Here is a 22,200-nt window from a genome sequence, read left to right on the forward strand (position 1 = left end):
GCCACGTGTTGAGCTGGCCTCTGCCCAGTTGGGGAAAGCAAGGGAATATGGTCTCAGGGAGACCTGACATTATAGACTCCTGGAATTTGTATCCTTTCCAGAGGACAGGGTCATTTAGTTAGATCTTAAACTGAGTGAGCATTGTGTGAGAGGAGAAAGCGGTACAGTCTCTACCCTGAGGGTGATTCTAGTCTGAGAGTGGCACAAACAAAACCAGGCACACAACTAGAGTCTTAGCCATCCATGGGAATAGTGACACAGGGGCACTGCTCGCCTCCAGAGACTCTGGGAAGGCTTGCCTGAAGTCCAGCATGCCCACCCTCCTTTATTGGCAGGTGTCCCTGCTGTTCTCAAAGTGACTGGCCCCCAGACTCCAGCAGGAACTCCCCTAGTCACTGTTCGACCAGCCAGCCAACCTGGAAAAGCTCCAGTTACTGTGACTTCGCTGCCCGCCGGTGTCCGAATGGTTGTGCCGACACAGAGTGCCCAGGGGACAGTGAGTTGATGCCCAGTTGGCTTTGCCATGAAAGGCTATTGGAGAAAGGTCCTCTGTTGCCCTTGAAGGAGAATACAGATGGAAACTAAGTCTTTCTGGGACTTGGGGAGGCATGGCTTGTGTCCTTGTAGGAGAACACAAAAAGAAACTAAAACCCCTCATAGGCCTGGGAACAATTGTTTGTATCTAATGTACAGGCCTTGGGAGTTGGATGATGGCAGAATCATGTGACCAGAGAAACTTAGCCCTTGGATTATTATTTTGGGGACAGGGGGGCGGGGGAAGCAGCTAAGATGTAGGTCATTGGGCCCCTTTCCTGGGTCCCAACTGTTAGGGGTCTTAGTAGGGTGTCCATGGGCCTAAGGTGATGCCAGTTGGCATTATTGTGTGTACAGTCACAACTTTAATTTAGGACTCCAACCCAAGCGAGCTCTTCCTTCTCCCATTTTTAGGTGATCGGCAGCAACCCTCAGATGAGTGGCATGGCAGCCCTGGCTGCTGCAGCTGCGGCCACCCAGAAGATCCCTCCTTCCTCAGCTCCCACAGTACTGAGTGTCCCTGCAGGGACCACCATTGTCAAAACTGTAGCAGTGTCTCCTGGCACCTCCACACTTCCAGCCACAGTGAAGGTGGCCTCCTCCCCAGTCATGGTGAGCACCGGTCTGCCTCTGAAGGCAGATTCTTGGGTCTGCTACCTCTTTTCAGAGGCCCCTCAGTGATCCTCCAGGCTTAGGAAAAGGAGGCAGCAGCCCACCCACATTCCTCCCATTCAGGAATTCTAAAAGAACAGTAGGCTTAATGAAGAAAGTTTGTGATCTGAGGCCCAAGAGAGCTTCCAAATTGGGGATGTGGGAGTTTCTTCAGCTACTACATGGAAAGGCTTAGATTCAGGAAACCCTAGACCTGTGTTGACAAATCCAAGACACATGTGCTGGAGCGGGGCTGCTCCCTTCCCCCTCGCCATTCTGGCCTGAGGACATTTCTCATATCTCCCGCCCTTCTGCCCAATACCCCAAAGGGAGTGCTTCCTCCCTCCCTGGTGGTGGTGGTGGGGTCACAGCAGCTCACATGTGGTGTGAGGGTTGCAATTTGGGTGCTTGGGCTCTAAAAGGTTTGCCGTCATTGCCCTAGATTGAGCTCTTCCCCCAAGCTAGGATAACCATGATTGCTAGATTGAGGTTTGCCTGCCACCCAAAAGTGTTGAGTGGTGAATTAGCCTCAAAAAGTCTTTTGCACATAACATCTGGAGCTCTTTTCTTTTTTTGAGCCTACTCAGGTGTCCTCTCTGGGGTGCTTCACGCCGTCTCTCTTCCCTTCACCTCAGGTGAGCAACCCAGCCACCCGGATGCTGAAGACAGCAGCAGCCCAAGTAGGCACATCGGTATCATCAGCTGCCAACACTCCTACCCGCCCCATTATCACCGTCCACAAATCTGGCACTGTGACTGTGGCCCAGCAAGCCCAGGTGGTGACCACCGTGGTCGGTGGAGTCACCAAAACCATCACTCTGGTGAAGAGCCCCATCTCTGTCCCAGGGGGCAGCGCACTGGTGAGTAGCAGGCTTTTATTGGGCAGCGGCCAGACCACCACATTCCCAGTCAGGGGCTAAATACTATGCTGCTCAGGACCTGGGTCAGCCTGACTAGCTAGCTAGCTGGAACCTTAGAGGTACATTCTGGGAAAGTCCTCACTGCAACTACCACTTGGCTTCTAAGTGAAGCCCCTGCCCTGTTTGTCCTGACTTGATTTTTTGAGTCTTTTTTTAAAATGAGACTTTTTTTCCCACTGAACAAAAATCTATTTTTCCATTACTCACCATTAAAAGGAGAAAAAAAGAATGAAAACCTTTGTATTAGACGTGTATAGATGAGCAAGAACAATGCCCAAATTGGCCATGTCCAAAACCTCTACCTCATCTCCCCTTTACTTTACAGATTTCTAATCTGGGCAAAGTGATGTCAGTTGTTCAGACCAAACCGGTTCAGACCTCAGCAGTCACAGGCCAGGCTTCTACTGGCCCTGTGACTCAGATCATCCAGGTAAACGACCCAGCCTAGGGTAGCAACGGGGGAGACGGGGTGATGCATTCATCCTTGTAAAAGTGACTTTGCAAGGTTGCTTTCCAGATTGGTGGCACTTCTTCACTAGCAAGTGACTAAAGAGTATTCTAGGCCATTTCTTTTACTAGGTAGGACTGATTATCAAGATTGGAATATTTGCTGTGAAAAGATTGGGGTGGGGAGTGCCGAGGTGGGGAGCAGAAGGGAGGCGCGATGCCTGCCCTGGAATAGCGGAGAGGGAGAGACAAGACTGTCAGGGGAGTGGACGGACACTCATGCTATAGGACAGGTACTCCTGATGGACCACCTAGAGCAGTGAAACTTACTTCTTCCCCAAACGACTCAGGCTAGGCCAGCAGCAGCAGCAGAAACAGGTAGCATTTCTAGGATACTCACAGGTTTGCCAAGCCCTTTACAAATGTGATCTCATTTGAAGGAAGAGAAAGGGATAGCAACGAGTGGCTTTGGCTGCTACTCTGCCCGTGCCTACTACAAATGTCCCTTATTAACGGTTCTTCGACTAAAAGAGGTTTGGACTCAGGGCAAGTGCACACATGTGTGTGCATGTATAGAGGTTTTCAGTGAAAACTGGCAGGAAAGATTCTGGTGTTCAGTTCTCCGAGGTGATAGAGCTGGTCCATTCCCCATCCCCCAAGCCTCTCACTGCCCCCCAAACCCCGGCTGAAGTATGCCAAAGAGCACCAGCCAAATAACTTTCAGCACCCACCAGCGCCTGGCTAAAACACCTTTTCTCTCCCACCCTACTTCTGCCCTTCCTCTCAGACCAAAGGACCCCTGCCAGCTGGTACCATTCTGAAGCTGGTAACGTCAGCTGATGGCAAGCCTACCACCATCATCACCACCACCCAGGCCAGCGGGACTGGAACCAAACCCACCATCTTGGGCATCAGCAGTGTCTCCCCCAACACCACCAAACCGGGCACTACCACCATCATCAAAACCATCCCCATGTCGGCTATCATCACCCAGTCCGGAGCGACGGGTAGGGGCGTCGGGCAGGGGCCGCGCGATATGTACCCGAATACATTTACTCTCCAAAAGTCTCCCGACACAACATCCTGGGTGTCCCCCAATGGGCTGAATTCTGAGTCGGGGTATAAGGTCCAGGCTGGTGAGTAACTGGATTACAAGGCTGGAGAGAGCAAATGGGGCAGTTTTGGAGGTCTTATTTTCCCTTTTTCTTTTTATTTTCCCCAAGCTTTAGGGGGGAGGTGGCAGGGTAGCTGTGATTCTTCCTTTTAGGACACTTGGAGGGTGGAAGGTAATAGACATGGGAATAAAAGCACTGTTTGATCCACATTTGGCGGTGGCCAGAAGTGGGTTTTGAGGGAAGAGTTCACAGTTGTCTTCTACTGAAGTCTGACCCAGGTACCTGGCTTTCCTTTTTGATCCCATCCTCCCAGGTGTAACCAGCAGCCCTGGCATCAAATCCCCAATCACCATCATTACCACAAAGGTCATGACATCTGGCACAGGGACACCTGCCAAAATCATAACTGCTGTCCCAAAAATCGCTACTGGCCATGGGCAGCAAGGAGTAACCCAGGTAAAACACACCTGCCGTACCATTGGCATCATCCTACGTCAGCTAGTCTGTTGCCTTCTCTCCCTGCCCTTTGAGAATATCTCGAAGCCACTTGTGCCTTTCTTGGGGCATCCTGAGCCATTTGCCAGGAGTTGCTCAGCCCTCTGATCTTTGGGATTGCAGGTGGTGCTAAAAGGAGCCCCTGGACAACCAGGCACCATCCTCCGAACAGTTCCCATGGGTGGGGTGCGGCTTGTCACCCCAGTCACAGTATCAGCTGTCAAACCAACAGTCACCACCCTTGTGGTGAAGGGCACCACAGGTATGTGTCTGACAGATGGGTGGAGCGATTGGCTGGCCTCTGCATTCTCTTAATCTAATCATCAGGAGGAAACAGGGGAGAATGGCATGAAGGCATGGGATGACCAAGCTAGCCTCCCTGGAGGGTACTGTTAAGCCCATTCTTCTGATAGTGTGCCTTTATATTGGACCTGCTTTCTTTTGGGAGCTTCTCAGTGTGTTTGCTGTTGCCTCCTCCCCCAGGGGATTTTTTTCCCCCTTAAAACTTTCTATTCCTTCCGGTCTTGGAAATGGTCCTATCTCATCTTGTTTCCCCTCCCCTCCAGGAGTTACAACTCTTGGCACTGTGACAGGCACAGTGTCTACCAGCCTTGCTGGAGCAGGCGGGCATAACACCAATGCCTCTCTGGCCACTCCTATCACCACCCTGGGGACCATTGCCACTCTTTCGAGCCAGGTGATCAATCCTACAGCCATTACTGTGTCAGCTGCCCAGACCACTCTGACAGCGGCAGGAGGGCTCACCACCCCGACCATTACCATGCAGGTAGGCCCTTCCTCCACTGCCACCCACCCAAACAGGAAGGGATAATAAGATCACCGCAGTACGGTTGCATGGTGAGCAGGCCAGGCTGGGGGGATGAGGGGTGGGGTCGTGAGGAGAGCTGAGTTCTCACTTAATAACCCTGGGCGAATCTCTGGGTCTTAACTTCCTTTTGAATTCTCTCCCATCTGCCCTCATGTGGTAACACTAAGCAGGGTGAGGGGAGATACCCAGTGCCGCCTGTTGTATAAGATTTTCAACATTCCACTAGCAAATGGGAGCTGATCTCCTGGATTGGGGGTGGGTGGGAGGAACAGCTGACGTGTGTTTGTAGAAGTGGCTTCCTTCCTTCCTCCCTGTCTCTTTCCCCACTCCCCAATACCTTCCTGGACTTTAGGAATGGGATTCTCAAATTAGTCTGAAGGGCCAGGGTTGGCTTTAACACAACCCCCTCCATCACTATACCCTAGCTGCTGCCACCACCGCAGCACATCAGCACTGTGCAAACCCAGGGCCATCCTCACAGAAACTTAGAAGACTGGCCTGGCCTCAGAACTGAGCCAAGATGGAGAGAATTTGGGAGGATGGGAAGAGAAGGGCCCAGTGAGGGAGAAGAGACTTGATGGATAGGGGGTTTCTACTTCTGTTTTTTCCTAGCCTGTCTCTCAGCCCACTCAAGTGACGTTGATTACCACACCCAGTGGAGTAGAGGCCCAGCCAGTGCATGACCTTCCCGTCTCCATCTTGGCCTCACCTACAACTGAGCAGCCCACAGCCACAGTCACAATCGCTGAATCAGGCCAGGGTGATGTGCAGCCCGGCACTGTGACCCTAGTGTGCTCCAACCCCCCCTGCGAGACCCATGAGACGGGCACTACTAATACGGCCACTACGACCGTAGTAGCAAACCTAGGCAGCCTCCAGCAGCCAACCCAAGTCCAGTTTGTCTGTGACAGGCAAGAGGCAGGTGCCTCGTTGGTGACCTCAGCAGTGGGACAGCAGAATGGCAGCGTGGTGCGGGTCTGTTCAAACCCCCCCTGTGAGATCCATGAGACAGGCACCACCAATACTCCCACTGTGGTCAGTGCCAACCTCACGGTCCCCGCACTGCTAGGGGCAGGGCAGTTTGTGTGCTCCAACCCTCCCTGTGAGACCCATGAGACAGGCACCACCAACACAGCCACTTCTAGTATGGCTGGGCAGCACATGTACTCCATCCCCTCATGCCTGCCCCAAGAAACAGGTACCACCAATCTAGCTACATCAAGCATTGCTGGGCAGCAAGTCTGCTCCAATCCCCCATGTGAAACCCATGAAACGGGTACCACCAACACAGCCACCATGGCCACATCCAACATGATCGGGCAGCGTGTGTGTACAAACCCCCCATGTGAGACCCATGAGACAGGAACCACCAGCACTGCCACTACTGCCATGTCCAACATGGGTTCAGGGCAGCCAGCAACTGCCAGCCAGCAACGTGAGACATATCACACTCACACAACCAATACCCCCACCACAGCCCGATCTAATATGGGCACTAGGGAGCCTGAGAGACCACAGGTTCTTGCCAAGCCCCCATGCCAAACTCATCAGACCAGCGCAACCGGTACCACCATGACTGTGAGAGCTACAGAGGCACCATGTCCAGCTGCTCCTCGGGTCTGCCCCAGTCCTCCCTGTGAGCAAAGTACCGCTGCCACAGGTTCTATGGGCCCCGTGACTAAGAGCAGCTCAGCTAGTGGGAGTGGTACCAGCACAGGCGTAGGGCAACTAGCCTTCATCAGCCGGCAGTCTGAGGTACAGCATACCCATACAACAAACACCCCAACTACAGCCCGGTCCAACATGGGCGCTGGGGAGGCCAATGGGGTACAGGGGCCCACCAAGCCCTCATGCCAAACACATCAAACCAGTTCCACCAGCACCACTATGACTGTGAAAGCCACAGAGGTGCACTGCCTGGCCGCTGCCACCGCCGTCTCCTCCACCTGTTCCAACCCACCCTGTGAAACGCACGAGACTGGTACCACCAACACAGCCACTACCTCGAATGCAGGCACTCTCCAGCAGGTGTGCTCCAACCCACCCTGTGAGACCCACGAGACTGGCACCACACATACGGCCACCACTGCCACCTCCAATGTAGGCTCCAGTCAGCCCGGGCAGCAGATACCTGCTAGCCCTCATTGTGAGACTCACCAGACCACCTCCACTGGCACCACCATGACAGTCAACTTTGGGGTCCCGCCCCCTGGGCCCAACCCCTCCCAGAAGACCCTGGAGGCAGCCTTAGATTCTGCAGCAGCACCAGCTACTGCCAGCCCTGCGCCAACAGCCCCCTCCCCAGGGCAGAGGGTGTGTTCCAACCCCCCCTGTGAAACCCATGAGACAGGCACCACGCACACAGCTACCACTGTCACCTCAAACATGAGCTCAAACCAAGGTGAGTTAGAGGTGAGGGTCCCTGCCCTGATTTTATAGAACAGGGGTCTTGTGACGGGGAGTGCCCCAGGGGGAAGGAAACTTGGATTTTCTAGAAGCTCCGCCCCCAATCACATCTTAAGATGCTTTTTGTGATCTGGTGGGTGAGAGAGCGGTATTGGCTACTTTACAGCTGAGGAAGCCAGCCAGGAGTCTTAAGGGCATAGATAGGCCTGAGGAGTTCCAACATAGGAGCTGAAACTCTTCCTAACTAACTTCCAGCTTCTTCCATTGACCCCCATGCCTCGCCCTGCTTCTCCAAATCCTCAAGGGAGAGATGGAATGCTATCATTAGGCCTTTCTTTACTAAGGGTACCCTGACCCAGCCTACCCCAACTTTCATTCTCAACCTACCTATTTCCCTTCCCACAGACCCACCACCAACCACAGGTGGTCAGGGGGAGCCAGAGAACACCCAAGGGGAAAACATGACCTCCACCAGCTCCAACGCCATCACCACAACAGTCTCGTCCACACAGACCCGAGCTGTGACTGCTGTGACACAGTCCACTCCGGTTCCTGGCCCTTCAGTACCGGTAGGAAGCCATTGGCCTTTCCAAACCACTCCTGGGCAAGACTCCTAATGACTTGCTCTCCTGTGAAGGCTATGTGGGGGCTACTATGTGCCCAGGACAGGATTTCAGGGTAGGACCAAGCAGCCTGATCAGGTAGTGGGAGAGGGATGACTTTTAGTACAGCCCAGCCTTGCCTTCTCCTGTTCCTAAGAAGTCCCCTCGCTGTTTTATCCCTGGGCCAGTCTTTGTTCCCAGCTGTAGTTTGGACTTTGAGCAACAGCCCCTTTCCCTTAGTCATCTCCAGAATTGCCCTTTGGCATGTTCTGAATGTGACTTTTTGCCAGCTCCATCGGGTCCCCTGGAATGTCTATACCAGTTTCTCCTGCTATCCCCTGCCTAGTCCATTCTTTCTCCTTCCTCTCAGTTTAGCACACTTTTCTCTATCTCCAGTCCTTTGTCCACAGTGTGAGATGCTCAGTGCCCTCTTTTCTTGGGTACTGGGGGGGGAGAGGGTGCTACACCACACCCATGCATGCCCACTGGGTTGAGGCCCACAGGACTCTCTTTGTTTCCTAAGGCCTCTCTCATCTGGGCATTGGCTTTACCTGACCCTGTTAGCTACAAGGAGACAGATCTACAATTAGAACTTCCATTTTGTAGAAATGGAGTGGCAGAAACTCAAGAGGTTACTATGGTGACTGAAAATGAGTTAGAACCTTGAGCTAGAACTTGTGTGTGTGTGTGTGTTCTGGACCAGCCCTTTTATTCACGTTCAGGCTCTCCAGGAGGTCAGCTCTCCCAGTCCTGCCTCCCTGCCACCCCCCGGAAAAAAATGCATCATTTTAACGTTTCTGGGAAACAGTTTGTAATTGTTACTTCTCCACTGCCTGCCCCCTCCCTCTAACCAAGGCCTCCCTAACCTTGTAGAACATTTCAGCGATGACGGAGATGCCTCCTGATGCCATGACTACAGAAGCGTCTGTCTCAGCCACAATAGCAGTGGCTGTAACTGGCACAGACACACAAGAGGTGGCACTCTCGGCCACAGACATCCTTCAGCCCTTAGAGGAGATCCCAGCTGAGACTGAAGCTCCGCAGCAGCTCTTACAGCCTCCCTCTGCTCCTCCAGGAGAGCAAGCTGAGGGCACCCCAGCGACTCACAACCCTGACCTCCAGGCAGCGGTGGACATGAGTGGGGCTGGGGCACCCTCCCCGGGCCAAGAGGCTGCCAGCTCAGCAGTGGTGACTGCCGTCATGGTGCAGCCACAGCCACAGCCCGAGGTGGACCAACTATCCCTGCCCCAAGAGCTGATGGCTGAGGCTCAGGCTGGCACCACGACCCTTATGGTTACAGGCCTTACCCCAGAGGAGTTGGCGGTGACAGCAGCCGCTGAGGCTGCAGCCCAGGCAGCAGCTACTGAAGAAGCCCAGGCCCTGGCAATCCAGGCTGTGCTCCAGGCAGCCCAGCAGGCCGTCATGGGTGAGTGTCTGGAGGGGGGAAAGCTGGGAAGAGGGGAATTCCAGAGCCCCTTGTACCTGTTCAAGGCTACTGCTGCCTCCACTGAAGTCAGTGAGGTGGTGCTGACTTAAGGGGAAATTATACCAGGCAGAAACAGCTTGCTCTCTATGTTGTTTTTTAGCGAGGTCCCTTGTACTTGAAGGTTTCATGGGGAATAATGAGTGGGTGGGCACTAGGCCTTGGAGGACAGAAGAGTGAAGGCTTGGGAAGGAAGTGGCAGTGTAAGCATGTAGAACCAGCAGAAACTGCCACGAGCAAACCGAGAAGCTAGGCTACTAGGGTCAGGGGCCTACTTGGAGCTAAAGTATAGCAAGAAATGAGGGTGATAAGACTTTTGGAGGGCCCTAGGGGGAAAGATTGATAATGCCACCCACACCTGATTGGGTTACCCTTTCACTAGATGATGGGTGGCCCTGGAATGGAGTAGCCAGTCCCAAAAAGCCTGACAGCTTAGTCAAACCTGCCCAATGTTTTGGGAAAGTGAGGGGCAGAGGGCACTAACTGCTGAGTGCCCCCTTCCCCCCCTTTCTTGGAGCCAGGGCTGATGTCATTTCTGAGTTGGCTCAATCTCTGACTGGTGTTCGCTTTGGCCATGGAACAGGTGCCGGTGAGCCAATGGACACATCAGATGCAGCTGCAGTGGCCCAGGCGGAGCTGGGGCACTTGACAGCTGAGGGCCAGGAGGGCCAGCCTACCTCCATCCCTATTGTGCTGACCCAGCAGGAGCTGGCTGCTTTGGTGCAGCAGCAGCAGCAATTGCAGGAGGCCCAGGCCCAAGTTCAGGCTCAGGTGCACCATCACCACCACCACCACCACCACCACCTGCCCACAGAGGCTCTGGCCCCCGCTGACAGCCTCAATGACCCAGCCACGGAAAGCAATGGCCTCAGTGACCTAGCTGGTGCTGTCACCAGCACTGTGGCCCTGCTGCCTTCCACAGCGACAGAGAGTAAGTGAGCAAGTGCCTTGGCCACTCGAATGGAGTGTTGGCCAGGAGTGATTTGGGGATCGCTCTAGGATCCTCCCAGTGTTGGGGATTGAACTGATTCTTAGTGAACACAAAAGTCTGTGTTGTCTGCTGCCAAGCACTCCCCACTCCCCGTCTTCACCTTTACATCTAAGGTGACTTACGGCCCTTTCCTCAGGGAGCAGCCAAAGAAGCCCCCGGAAGAGGCCTATGTTCCTTAAGTGTTTACCTCTGTGGGGTAGAGTGATTTAGAGGGAAGAGACCTGGACTCAAGACTCCCACCCCAGGTTTCTCTCGGAGTCCTCTTCACAGTTATCGTGAGAAGAACACCTGTTTGAGGAAGAATGCGCAAGCCTGAAAGTATGGGCCTTTATGGGCCAGGCCTAGGGCCTGCTGCTGCCCCTGGCAATCACCACAGAGCTAGGATGGTGATTGTGGAAGAAGGAAGGCGCAGACCACAGGCTAGGCTTCGAGGATGAGAGCCCACTCTCCTAGGACCTCTTTCATCTGGCACTTTGTTTTCCCAGGTTTGGCACCATCCAACACATTTGTGGCTCCTCAGCCAGTGGCGGCCAGTCCAGCGAAGCTCCAGGCAGCTGCTGCCCTGGCTGAGGTAGCTAATGGCATCGAATCACCAGTGGGGGTGAGTTGGGTGTGCTGGGCCTTAAAGGGACCAGAAGCCCTCCAAACAGCTTTGACATGGCCTTGTTCCCTTCCTTTCGCCCCCAGAAATCTGATCCCCTGCCTCCACCCATGAAAGCCACTGCCAAGAAGGAAAACCAGTGGTTTGATGTCGGGGTCATCAAAGGCACCAACATGATGGTCATGCACTATTTTTTGCCCCCAGACGATGCCCCGAGTGATGTGAGTCCCCTGAGGGCTATTTGTCTTCTAGCTGGGGATGGGCTACTGGGCACAGGGAGGGAGCCCCAAGAGGGTTACTATCCTGCTGCCACTTACTAATGAATAACCCCACTTAACTGGAGTCAGCTTCATTAGCTACAATGGCGGGACCAGAGTAGAGGTTCACTGGGCAGTGGTGGCTGTCTCTCAGGCACTGAGCCAGGTTAGGGGAGATGGGGCTGTCACTCCTATCATTGAAGCCTTTGGGGTTATGGATCCTTTACCATTGACTGCACTTGTCACCTTCTCTCCTCTCCCACTACTAAAGGCCAGGATTACCTCAACTGTCTAAAATGATTTTCTTGTATTTTCTCTTCCCACCTTCTCTCCAGGATGACTCTGGCACCATTCCTGACTACAATCAGCTAAAGAAGCAAGAGCTCCAACCGGGCACAGCCTACAAGTTCCGTGTCGCAGGCATCAATGCCTGTGGTCGGGGGCCCTTCAGCGAGATCTCAGCCTTTAAGACTTGTCTTCCTGGCTTTCCTGGGGCTCCTTGTGCCATTAAAATCAGTAAAGTGAGTATTGCCCTGGCTCTAGAGGTATACCCCAATGGGCCCCTCCTTCACCTCTTCAGTTTGGCCCTAGCCTGGTGATGGGCAACCTTTTGAGCTCGGTGTGTCAAAATTCGCCAAAAAAACGAGCATCACTCGGGTGGTGCGTCACTTTGAGAAAAAAGCCATAATTTCACAATATTTATAGTCTAAATAACAAAAATGTATGAGTGGAATATATCTAACTGTATTTAATAAGCCAAAATAGGTAGATTAATATAGGTAGAATGATCATCTATAGGGCACAGAGTATCTACATTATACTACAGCAAATATTTCATCATCAGCATTTCTCTGCAGCCACATGTCATTTAAAATGGCTACGCATGTTAGTACCGACACGCGAGTCATAGGTTTGCTATCACCACCCTGGCCTCTAAAGCACCAGAAGCGGCCAGGAAAGGTTCTGGTGACCAGAAGTGGTTCCTTTGGGGAGGGTCTGAGGTAGGCCTTGGATATTCACTGGCTCCAGGGGGCAGGAAACATGTTGATGTGAAGTTCTAGAAATGTATAGACCCTAGAATTCCCAAAATAGATAGTCCTGGAGTTGTTACCAGTCCTGCTAATCAGTCATGCGGGCTCAAGCAAGCCTATACCTCTCCTTTTTAAGCCTCAGTTTCCCTATTGAGAAAGTGAGGTTGAACTGGATTACCACCATTCTTCCTAGCTTTTCTGAGTGTCCTGCTGTGATGCAGCAGGGCCCGCCTGAGGCTTTTTTTTTTTTTTTTTTAAATTTTTTTTTTTTTTGAGGTCACCACTTGTGGGTTCTCTAGTAAAGCATTCGCATAGTGGCTTCTCAGGCTAACAGTTACTTACCTCTTCCCCCCCCAAGAGTCCAGATGGTGCACACCTCACCTGGGAGCCACCTTCCGTGACCTCAGGCAAGATCATTGAATACTCAGTATACCTAGCCATCCAGAGCTCTCAGGCAGGTGAACCGAAAAGCTCAGCCCCAGCACAGCTGGCCTTCATGCGGGTCTACTGTGGGCCCAACCCGTCCTGCCTGGTACAGTCCTCCAGCCTCTCCAATGCCCACATTGACTATACCACCAAGCCCGCCATCATCTTCCGTATCGCTGCCCGAAATGAGAAGGGCTATGGCCCTGCCACCCAAGTCAGGTGGTTACAAGGTAGGCACTGCCCATGGGAGGGAAAGAGGAGGATCTGGGGAGGGTTTCAAAGGGCGTCTTTCTGGCTGGCAGTAGGTTTGGACAAAGAAGTTTGTGCTCTATAGGTCATATGTTACACCTTCCATAGGGGCTGGGGGGTAGAGCTTGTTATCCCAGAATTCCCTCCTGAGGACTTGAAAAGTGAATACTGTTCCCGAAGGAGCTCCTAGTCTTGTGGAGGAGGGACAGGGGCAGATAGAAGGAGAAGAGGGGAGGGAGGCACCAAGGGCCCCATTCTGGAAAGGGGCTGAGGATAATGATTTGTTCTAATATATTGTGTGAGTATGTGTTTTTATATGTATCGATGCAAGATGATTCCTGAGACAAGTCGGTGAGTGGCCCCGTCTGCTAAGGGGGTTGGGGTGCCACCACATGGCATGTTTATGTACAAATGAAAATTGGGGAATGGAGGGAGCAGGTTTGAGAATGGCATCCTAGCACCCAACTACTATCACACTGGTGTGCTGCCTCAAGGCCCCGGTCTCCTCAGCCTCTTGCCCTCGCCACTGCCACTGCCACTGCCACTGCCACTTACCTGCTGCTTGCCGGCCTCTCTTTCCTTACAGAATCCAGCAAGGACAGCTCCAGTTCAAAGCCTGCCAGCAAGCGTCCCTTGTCCTCGCCAGAAATGTAAGTGGGGCCTCCTCACTGAGGTTCGGGAAAACTGGGGGGGAGAGGGGGGAGGGAATGGACACTAACTGGTCTTTTCCCCTCTCCCAAGGAAATCCGCTCCAAAGAAATCCAAGGCAGACACCCAGTGAAAGGCCCTGACCCTGACCCTGACCCGGCCCCGGCCCCCTCCTCTGCTTCAGAGATGCCACCCGCTGCGTGCGCCTTGTGCAACTTCTCCTTCCCCCTCCCCTGGCACCTTTGGAGCCTCCCTCTGCCCTGTTTTCTCACTTTCCCTCCTCTGTATTTTGGGGTTTTAAGGGGTCGGGAGGATGGGTTCTTAGGAAGAAAGCACATTTTAGTGTTGGGCTGGGAGGGGAGGAAGGTTTGCTGGAGAGAGAGAGGCCTTCACACCCCACACCCTTGTGCTGGATTTTGCATGCAGTACCAAGCCTCCTAGATGGTATGTTGCCCCTTGGGCCTCCCCCTGCCCCCACTACCCACTAGGCGAGGCGGTAGTGGGAGAAGGGAAGAGGACAAGGGGCCTCCTGGCAGCCTCCCTCTGCCCATGGACGCTCTCCACAGCAGCAATCCCATGTAGGTTTTCCACTTGTTCTCCATCCATAATGTTTAAAAAGAAACTTACGATTCCTTCTTACACCAACAGTTCTTCATTCTTGATTTTTCCTGGGATTACAGAGGAGACAGATTGGGGAACGGAGGAGGTGGAGGGGGGACATCAGCAAGAAGAAGAGCAAAAGAAACTGGCAAAGGGCACATAGCCTTCCTCTTCCTCTCCTCCTCCTCCTCCCTCCAAAGACTGCCCTGCTCTGAAGCCAGTCAGGGCTGGGCTAGCAGCCTGGGCAGCTTTTCTCGTTTTATCTTTTTGTTTGCAGCCACCCAAGTTCCTTAAACTCATCTCGGCCCTGTGCCCTCCAAGGCCTGGGCTGGACTTCCCCAGGACCTTGGCCTCACCATCTGGTTCCCCCTGCCCAGAGCAAGAGAGAGTCTGGGGGGAGGGGGAGGGGCATGGCTTAGTCTGAAAGATGCCTCCATGGGGTGAGGGAACCCCAGACAGGCCCAGGCGAGGGGAAGGGAGGAACTGTCATCATTTTTCTTTTTCTTTTTTTTTTTTTTCTTTTTTTTTTTTTTTTTTAAAGCAAAAAGTTGAAGAAAAGAAACTCATTTTTATTACAATGTTCTAATACGTGGGGCTTTTTTCCCGGGGTGGGGGTGGGGGTGGGGCGTCTTTTAGCAATGTACAAAACGGATTCCTTTTTTTCCCCCCCCCCACCCCCACCCCAGTTTAGCGTCGGTCTTGGCAGGGATGTCCTGGGGAGGCTGAGCAGGCTGGGCCGAAGGGAGAGTGGCACCCTGGGCAGTGCCAGGAGAGGCAGAGACTCTCCATACTTTGGTTTCTCTTGACTGCAAAGACATTGCATGTTGCTGCTTCCCTCCCTCCCTCCTTCCCTCCCCTCCTTCCATCCCTTCCTCCCTTCTTTGGATTCGACTTGGCCCTGAAAGGAGCATGTTCATCAGAAGGGGGGAGGCAACATCAGCCACCTCCCCATCCACACCCAGCGAGTTGGGAAACAAGCAAACTAGAAGGAAGTTGTCTTTTCAGGAAAGGTGATGGGAATGCTCCCCCACCCCCACCCCCCCAAGCCCTCTAGACCCTGCCCTGACCAGCTGGGGCCACTCCAAATGGGAAGTGTTCCTGGGGCAGATGGGGGCAGAGCAGACAGCTACCTACTTCTAAGAGAACCTCCCACCCCACCTGCCCCACCCCCCAACTTTCCTATTTGGGGACAAGGGGGCGTTGAAAGGGAAGAGTAGAAGCTGAGCCTGGAAGAGATGGACATTTGGCAATTAGGGGGATGGGGTGCTCTTTCTCAAAGCCAGTGGCCCCAGCCTACAGATTCCATGAATTTGTAGGCCTTGCTTTCCTAAAAGTTGGGAGCTGAACCCGAGACAGAATCAGGCCAGGGTGGCTTAGGGGAGCCAAGCTCCCCCCGTGCCCACGATCTGCTTTGGCCAAATGAGCACTTTGAAAAAATGCTGTACAAAAAGAATTTGCAAACAAGAGGCCCACCTCAAGGACCTGACTAGGGTCTCTCCTCAGTTCTCGGGCCAGCCTAGAGAGTTAGTGACCAATGTCCTTCCCATACCCACCCACCCTGCCCCTGCTCACCCACGGTACCCTCTTCACCCCTCTGCTGTTGGCTCCCACAAAACTGCAGGGCCCCTGTTCTTTTGTATTATAGAAAATTTCACTGTGTAGTCTCTTAGACTCCATTCCCTAGTCCTGCCGCCGCCGCCGCCATCTGTTTTTCTTCCATCTTCTACCGCCCGCCCCCTTTAATTTCTTGCCTTTTTTTTTTTTGTAAGAACAGCTGTTCTATCTTCCATTGTAGAGCCCCCTCCCCCTGTGACTCAATATTACCCTAGTGCTATGTTGTTTGTGCTATTTTGAACAATAAAATACGTTTTTTTGAAATAACCACGTGGTCGGCTTCTCCCTTGCCCACCGACCCAGAACTCTCCAAAGATGGTCCCCAAAGGCCCTGAAGGTGGAAAACGCATGTCTTTGTGCCCTCTCTGCCCTCCAAATGGAAAGTTCAGTGCTGTGTTTGGTTACTCAAGTCATGGGGGCCCAGCTTGGAGAGAGGATGCATGAGAGGGGGTGGGGGTTTTGCTACCCAGGAAACTTGCTTCTGGCCCCTGTGGTAGCCAGCTGTTGGCCTTTGGACAGAAGCACCTTCAGAGCCTATCTATGAAGGAGGGGTGAGATGAAAATGATGGACCGAATGATCTTTAAAACCATCTGGGGGGCCACCTTTGGAATGGTCTATCTTGAAGGAATAACATTGTTCAAAACCGTGGAGTCGATCCCACAGACCAGGGTGCAGGGCGTGGGGCAGAATGTCACATGAGACTGGAGGTGATGTAACTCTACTTCCCCTGTCCATTTCCCTCTGCGTTCTTTGCTCTGAGGAAGAGGGAACCAATAGAGTAGACCAAGATGTCACGTTTGGGCCTACTGGGTTTCCTCCTCTTGCTCCAAGCTGCCCTTTTCTATTGCCTGCCGTTCCTCACTTTCCCACCTTGGTAACAGTTGAGCAGAAGAGACAAGAAACCTCGGATCCTCAAGTCTAATGTCATCTTTTTTCCCAGCTGGAGAAGTTCTGTTTCATTAAAAAGTGAACATTTCTTGGCCATGTGTAACCCTGGGCAAGTCACTTAACCCGAACTGCCTACAAAAAAAAGTAGTGATGGTCTCCCACCGAGTTGATTTCAGAACCAAGACTGGATTGGCCAAAGTCCCTCTTGTTGCTAAAGGAGCAGCAGCAGGATCCAAAGGCCTCGGGATACGGGCACTTCTCTTCAGCAGGTCTGCCTTTGAGCTGCACCTTAGGAGAATTCAAGGAGGGATTTCACTTTGCCCTCTCTGGCCTCTCCAGGACCTCCCCCAGCTAACATCCCCTGTGGCCCAGGAACTCCTCCATGGAGTTGGCATCTCTGTTCCGCAGCCCTGGGGGATTTGAGTTGCTGGTCCTCCCTGTCTTCCCGACCCCACCACAAAGATGCTCCCTAATGGCCCCCGAGACGGCCCAGCCTCTGAGGTCCCGCTCTTCATTGATACAGACATCCCGATGGCATTGGGCTAAATGCCCTGCCCCGGACATCCTTCGCCGCTCTTTCCAGCCTATCGGCACTGGCAGGGAGGTAGAAAGGAGAGCCTTGGTCCCCAGAGAGCTACCAGGCTGGCAGGGGAATGGCATAGGGTGGGCAGGGTCTTGATGGAGTCCACAGGGGCTCTGAGGAAGGAGCAGACAGGTGAGCTATTGAGGCAGACTTCACAGCAAAAAGCACTTGAAGTGGGACCTTGAAGGAGGGCAAAGATTGGGCCAGGTAGAGGCAGGAGGGGAGTTGGGACAGAGCCAGGAATAAGTGAGAGGAGGGCCTGCAGGAAAAAGGGTTGTGGAAGGGAATGGGGGGTGGGGGGTACGGAAAGCTGGATGGGAAATCGGGCCAGAAGGATGGTGGAGAACCTTTCCTACCATGCTCCAGTGGTTTGGACTTTATCCTGCAAGTAGCAGGAGGAGCAATGGAAACCCTCCAAGCAAATCTGTGCTCAAGGGAGAGTAGTATTCCATGGACAAAAGGAGGAAACGGACAGCCTAGCCCAGTCTCTGGGACCTGGGCCAGGAGTCCTCTCCACCCCCCATCAGGCCCATGTTTCCCCCTTCCCTGCACCAGAGCCTGGAGGACAAGTGCTCTGTGGATCAGATTGTCTTCCCTGGGGACGAGCATTGATGCACCCGATTCCTTTGGCCTCCCAGGTCGTTGCCATAGACCAAAGAGAGAAGGTTCTGATGACGACTAACATGCCTGGGCCAAGAATGTCAATTGCCCAGGTAAATAAATCTCTCCGTCCCAAGCTATTGAGAATAGGGGCTGCCCGGCCCGGCCTAGGCCGACCATGCCCACGGTTCTTCCCATTGGGAGTGATATGGGCTGCTCCCTTGAGGTGCCCATGCTTCTTGCTCCTGAACAAATGAATATTTACTAAAAGCATTGACCAGACAGCTAGAAGATTCAGACAGACCCTGCTTTCGTGGGGGCTCCCATTCTAATAGAGAGAGACTGCAAACAGGGAGCTTTTAGTTGTACCAGAGAGATCGCCACACCCCCACCTTGGCCTTAGGATTGCAGCAAGGAAGATGGCATCTTCTTTAGTGGCATTTCCACTGATATGCCCCCCACACACACACCCTTTCTGCTTTTCAACTATTCAATGGTGCCAAAGAGTTCTGGGCTAAGAATTTTTCAGGGTCTACCCTAACTATGGCTGTGATGGTGGAGGAGGAACTGGAAGTCGTGAGTGGTCATAGCTCTGATGAGGCTTGCTCCCCGCTCTCCCCCGGTGGCCACTAGAGCAGGCTAGGAGGGGCCCAGGTGAGGAGGGGTGGGGATGACCATACACTGCCAGTCCCAGGGATGCTGGGCTTACTGGCCCTTCCTTCAGAGTTGGCCAAGCCTGTGCTTATCTCTGTTAGGTCTATGAGATGCGTCCTGTTCTGCCTCTGGGAGGTTGGGTACAAGTGTATAGCTGAGCGTAGATTGGAATTTGGGTTACAGATGGGCATCAGGGAGCCACAAGCAACACCCCACCTGCCGCCAAGGAAACTGGTCGGCTTCCCAAGCAGCAGGAGGTGACACCCGGCAGCAAGAAGGCCTTTCTTCAGGCTGCTGGCAGAGACAGGGGCACACTGCCACGATCAGCACCCAGGAGGAGGAGGAGGAGGTCTGGTACAATTCCACGACATAGACCGGAACCGCTTTGGCCCCGCCATATATCCCTGATCTAGGCAGAGCAGAGAAGGAGATCCTGGGGTCGGAACTCATCCGTTCTCCATCCATCTTCCCTCAGGTCAAGGCTCTCCCAACCCACCCACTCGACACGGCCCAATACAGCCTAGGCCAAACTGTAACCCCAGCAGGGGGTAGTTCCAGGGCACCTAATCTGTTCCAGGCGCTGGGGACAGAGTAGCACCATGAAACAATCCTTACCCTTGAGAAACTTACAATCTCCATCGGCAGTGGGTGTACTACGGAAGGCTGAAAGGTCTCCAGCAAGCTATCTTCCAAAAGTTCATTGCACTTCGACACAATGGAGACAAAATTTGAAAGAATACATAATCAGGAATGTTCCACGCAGGGAGCTCCTTATCCGGACCTTGAAGGAAGATGGGAATTCTAATCTTGATGGGACAGCCTGTGCCAAGACGCACAAATGGGAGATGAAATGGCAACTTCCTTCGGAGAACAGAGAGATAGCACAAATGATATAGAGTAATGGCCCCCCTGGGCCCGAGGGGGCAGCTCCAAGTCTGCTTTGGTCCAAGGCCTCAAAATGCCCCATTTTCTTCATTTAATATTTACTTTTTTACCAATTCCATGCAATAACCAATTTCCACACAAGTTTTCCCAAGTTACAGGCGTGAACTTATCTCCCTCCTTCCCTTCCCTTCCCCTTCCCGGCTCTGGCAGGCCACTGGATCTGGGTTAGACATGGATTATCATGCATTTTCTTCATTTACAGAATTAGCTTTGTCCTTGAGGAATTCAGCGGGTTGGCTCTTTATCTGGGAAAGCCTGGACCCCCCCAACCCAGGGCAGGTTCTCTTTGGCTCGCCAATGCCCCACCTCGACTCCTGCAGGCAAATCTAGCCTTTCCCTCCATGTGGCCAATAGAGAGAGACATATAGATAGGGTTTCTTCCCTCAATCCAACAAGCATTTTTTTTTTTGAGATGTAAATGTAAGATTTTGCTAAGGATTATTTCTCACGTCGCTCAATTTTAGACGCCGACAGACCTCTGATCTGATCAAGATATTCAGGATATTTGGAAATTCTTGCACTAGCGTATTATACTACTCATCTTCCAACAAGCATTTAAAAACATTTTTTTAACCCTTACTTTCTGCCTTAGAATCACTACTACATATCAGTTCCAAAGCAGAAGAGCGCTAAGGGCGGGAGAATTGAGTTAAGTGACTTGCCCAGGGTCACACAGCTAAGGATGTCTGTGAGCAGATTTGAACCCAGGACCTCCCGTCTCTACACCTGATACTCTATCCACTAAGCCACCTAGCTGTCCCTCAATAAATATTTCTGTTTTTTTTTTCCTTCCTTGATTGTATTTTAATGACAGATTTCCACATAAGTTTTCCAAAGTGACATGATCCGTATTGTCTCCCTCCCCCATCCCGGGTTGGATGAGCTATTATTCGCTCTGGGTCATACATGTTCGGTAAATATTTCTACTATGTGTAAGACACAGGGCTAGACGTTGGGAACACAGAGTCGAGATGAAAAGCATCCTTGACATCAGGGGGCTTCCATTCTACTGGTAGGGACACAATAGAGGTGAGCAAATCTAGTGTAGACATGATCGTTTATGGAGGAGGGAGCAAGCAGAACAACTAACACCCCTTTCTCCAGAACCCCCCCCCCAAGAGACGTCATGGAGGAGGTAGTATGTGGGATGAATGGCCAAGAAATCGGTGAGTTCTGAGAGGTGGAAGGGGAAAGGGGATGCCCATGCCAACAACCAGAAAGGCAGGAGATAGAATGCCTAATCCAAGGAGGGCCAAATAGGTTACTCTACCTGGAAAGCAGATCACTGGGCAAAACCTGGAGAGGTAGGCTGGAGTCAGGCTGGGAAGGGCGTTAGAGACCAAATCAGTTATTCTGCTATTAATTGGACATGGATTATTGTGTCCATACGTGCATGGAAATTGGACAGATTTCTTCCCCTGTGATGTCAGTCAACAAACATAGAGCACCTACTATGTGCCCGACACCTCGCTAGGTACTGGGGATACGCAGAGAAAAATGATGTCCGGATCCATGGAAAGCTCAAAGGGTGCACTCTGCGTTCCATCAGGGGAGACGTGGTCCTGGAGGAGGATCTAGAGAACGAATACAAGACAAAAACAAGGCAGGTCGAGAGATATGAACAGATAGTTTAGGGGAAAAGAAATCGAAGCTCTATCTATAGAGATAGGAAAAATGTCGCACTCCCACTGGCCAGCCCTTACCGCTCTTCTGCCTTGGAACAAGCATATAGTGTTGATTCTAAGGGGGAAGGGAAGGCTTTGAAAAAATGCTCGAAATCATTACTGGTTAGAGAAATGATCACGCCTGACAGACTGGGTATAAAAGGATAAAAAAGGGCAAAATGACCACAAACAGTGGAGGAGATGCGGAAGAGCAGAGGGGACACCAATACCCTGCTGGCGGAACTGTCAACTGAATCAGCCATTCCGGAGAGTTATAAAATTGGGTATACCCTTCAATCCAGAAATACCCTTGCCGGATCTGTTTCCTGACGTGATCAGGAAAAAAAGGCGAAGAACCCAGGCGTTCCAAAAGATTGCGAGCAGCTCTCTTTGTGGTGGCAAAGATTTGGAAACTGAGGGGATGCCCATCAACTGGGGAATGGCTGAACCAGTTGCCGTATAGGATTGTGGTGGAATACTCCTGTGCCGTAAGAAATGATGCAACGGGGGCAGCTGGGTAGCTCAGTGGATGGAGAGCCAGGCCTAGAGACGGGAGGTCCTGGGTTCCAATCTGGCCTCAGACACTTCCCAGCTGGGTGACCCTGGGCAAGTCACTTGACCCCCATCGCTCACCCTTCCCACTCTTCTGCCTTGGAGCCAATACACAAAAGTTACGGGTTTAAAAAAAAATGATGCAACGTGGGAAAGACCTACACGAAAATAATGAAGAGGGGAAAGAGCAGAACCAAGAGAACACCAGCTACAGCTACAGAAATGAAGATTTGAAGAATGACTCCTGAATGTCCACCTCCAGAGAAAGAACGGAGCAACAGAAACACAAAAGATATATATATATATATACATATCTTTCTGTCAGGTGATACCCTCTATGGTGGGGAGAGGGGGCTGAGGGGCTGAGATACATGGGAAGAAATTCTATTAAAAAAAAAAAAATATATATATATA

The 22,200-nt window shown here is 52.4% G+C and overlaps 2 protein-coding genes across 2 annotated transcripts in view; both read left to right on the forward strand.

The window, feature by feature from the left end:
- The window catches only part of HCFC1 (host cell factor C1), a 28,036-nt gene extending 11,870 nt beyond the window's left edge, over window positions 1-16,166 (forward strand). Inside the window, exons 9-27 of the mRNA XM_044682899.1 lie at window positions 336-496; window positions 949-1,146; window positions 1,821-2,045; window positions 2,431-2,535; window positions 3,340-3,559; window positions 3,981-4,123; window positions 4,286-4,424; window positions 4,729-4,949; window positions 5,604-5,966; window positions 6,228-7,392; window positions 7,803-7,966; window positions 8,873-9,425; window positions 10,066-10,413; window positions 10,959-11,074; window positions 11,161-11,295; window positions 11,667-11,852; window positions 12,721-13,018; window positions 13,624-13,687; window positions 13,779-16,166. Of these exons, the coding sequence (XP_044538834.1) occupies window positions 336-496; window positions 949-1,146; window positions 1,821-2,045; window positions 2,431-2,535; window positions 3,340-3,559; window positions 3,981-4,123; window positions 4,286-4,424; window positions 4,729-4,949; window positions 5,604-5,966; window positions 6,228-7,392; window positions 7,803-7,966; window positions 8,873-9,425; window positions 10,066-10,413; window positions 10,959-11,074; window positions 11,161-11,295; window positions 11,667-11,852; window positions 12,721-13,018; window positions 13,624-13,687; window positions 13,779-13,818 (4,844 nt within the window). The 3' untranslated portion in view covers window positions 13,819-16,166. The remainder of the gene's footprint in view (window positions 1-335; window positions 497-948; window positions 1,147-1,820; window positions 2,046-2,430; window positions 2,536-3,339; window positions 3,560-3,980; window positions 4,124-4,285; window positions 4,425-4,728; window positions 4,950-5,603; window positions 5,967-6,227; window positions 7,393-7,802; window positions 7,967-8,872; window positions 9,426-10,065; window positions 10,414-10,958; window positions 11,075-11,160; window positions 11,296-11,666; window positions 11,853-12,720; window positions 13,019-13,623; window positions 13,688-13,778) is intronic.
- Window positions 16,167-20,721: 4,555 nt separating this feature from the next.
- Window positions 20,722-22,200, forward strand: part of ARHGAP4 (Rho GTPase activating protein 4) — a 10,286-nt gene continuing 8,807 nt past the window's right edge. Inside the window, exon 1 of the mRNA XM_044682900.1 lies at window positions 20,722-20,736. Coding sequence (XP_044538835.1) covers window positions 20,722-20,736 — 15 coding nt within the window. The remainder of the gene's footprint in view (window positions 20,737-22,200) is intronic.

This window comes from Gracilinanus agilis, chromosome X (genome assembly GCF_016433145.1).
Source record: "Gracilinanus agilis isolate LMUSP501 chromosome X, AgileGrace, whole genome shotgun sequence".
Lineage (NCBI taxonomy): Eukaryota > Metazoa > Chordata > Mammalia > Didelphimorphia > Didelphidae > Gracilinanus > Gracilinanus agilis.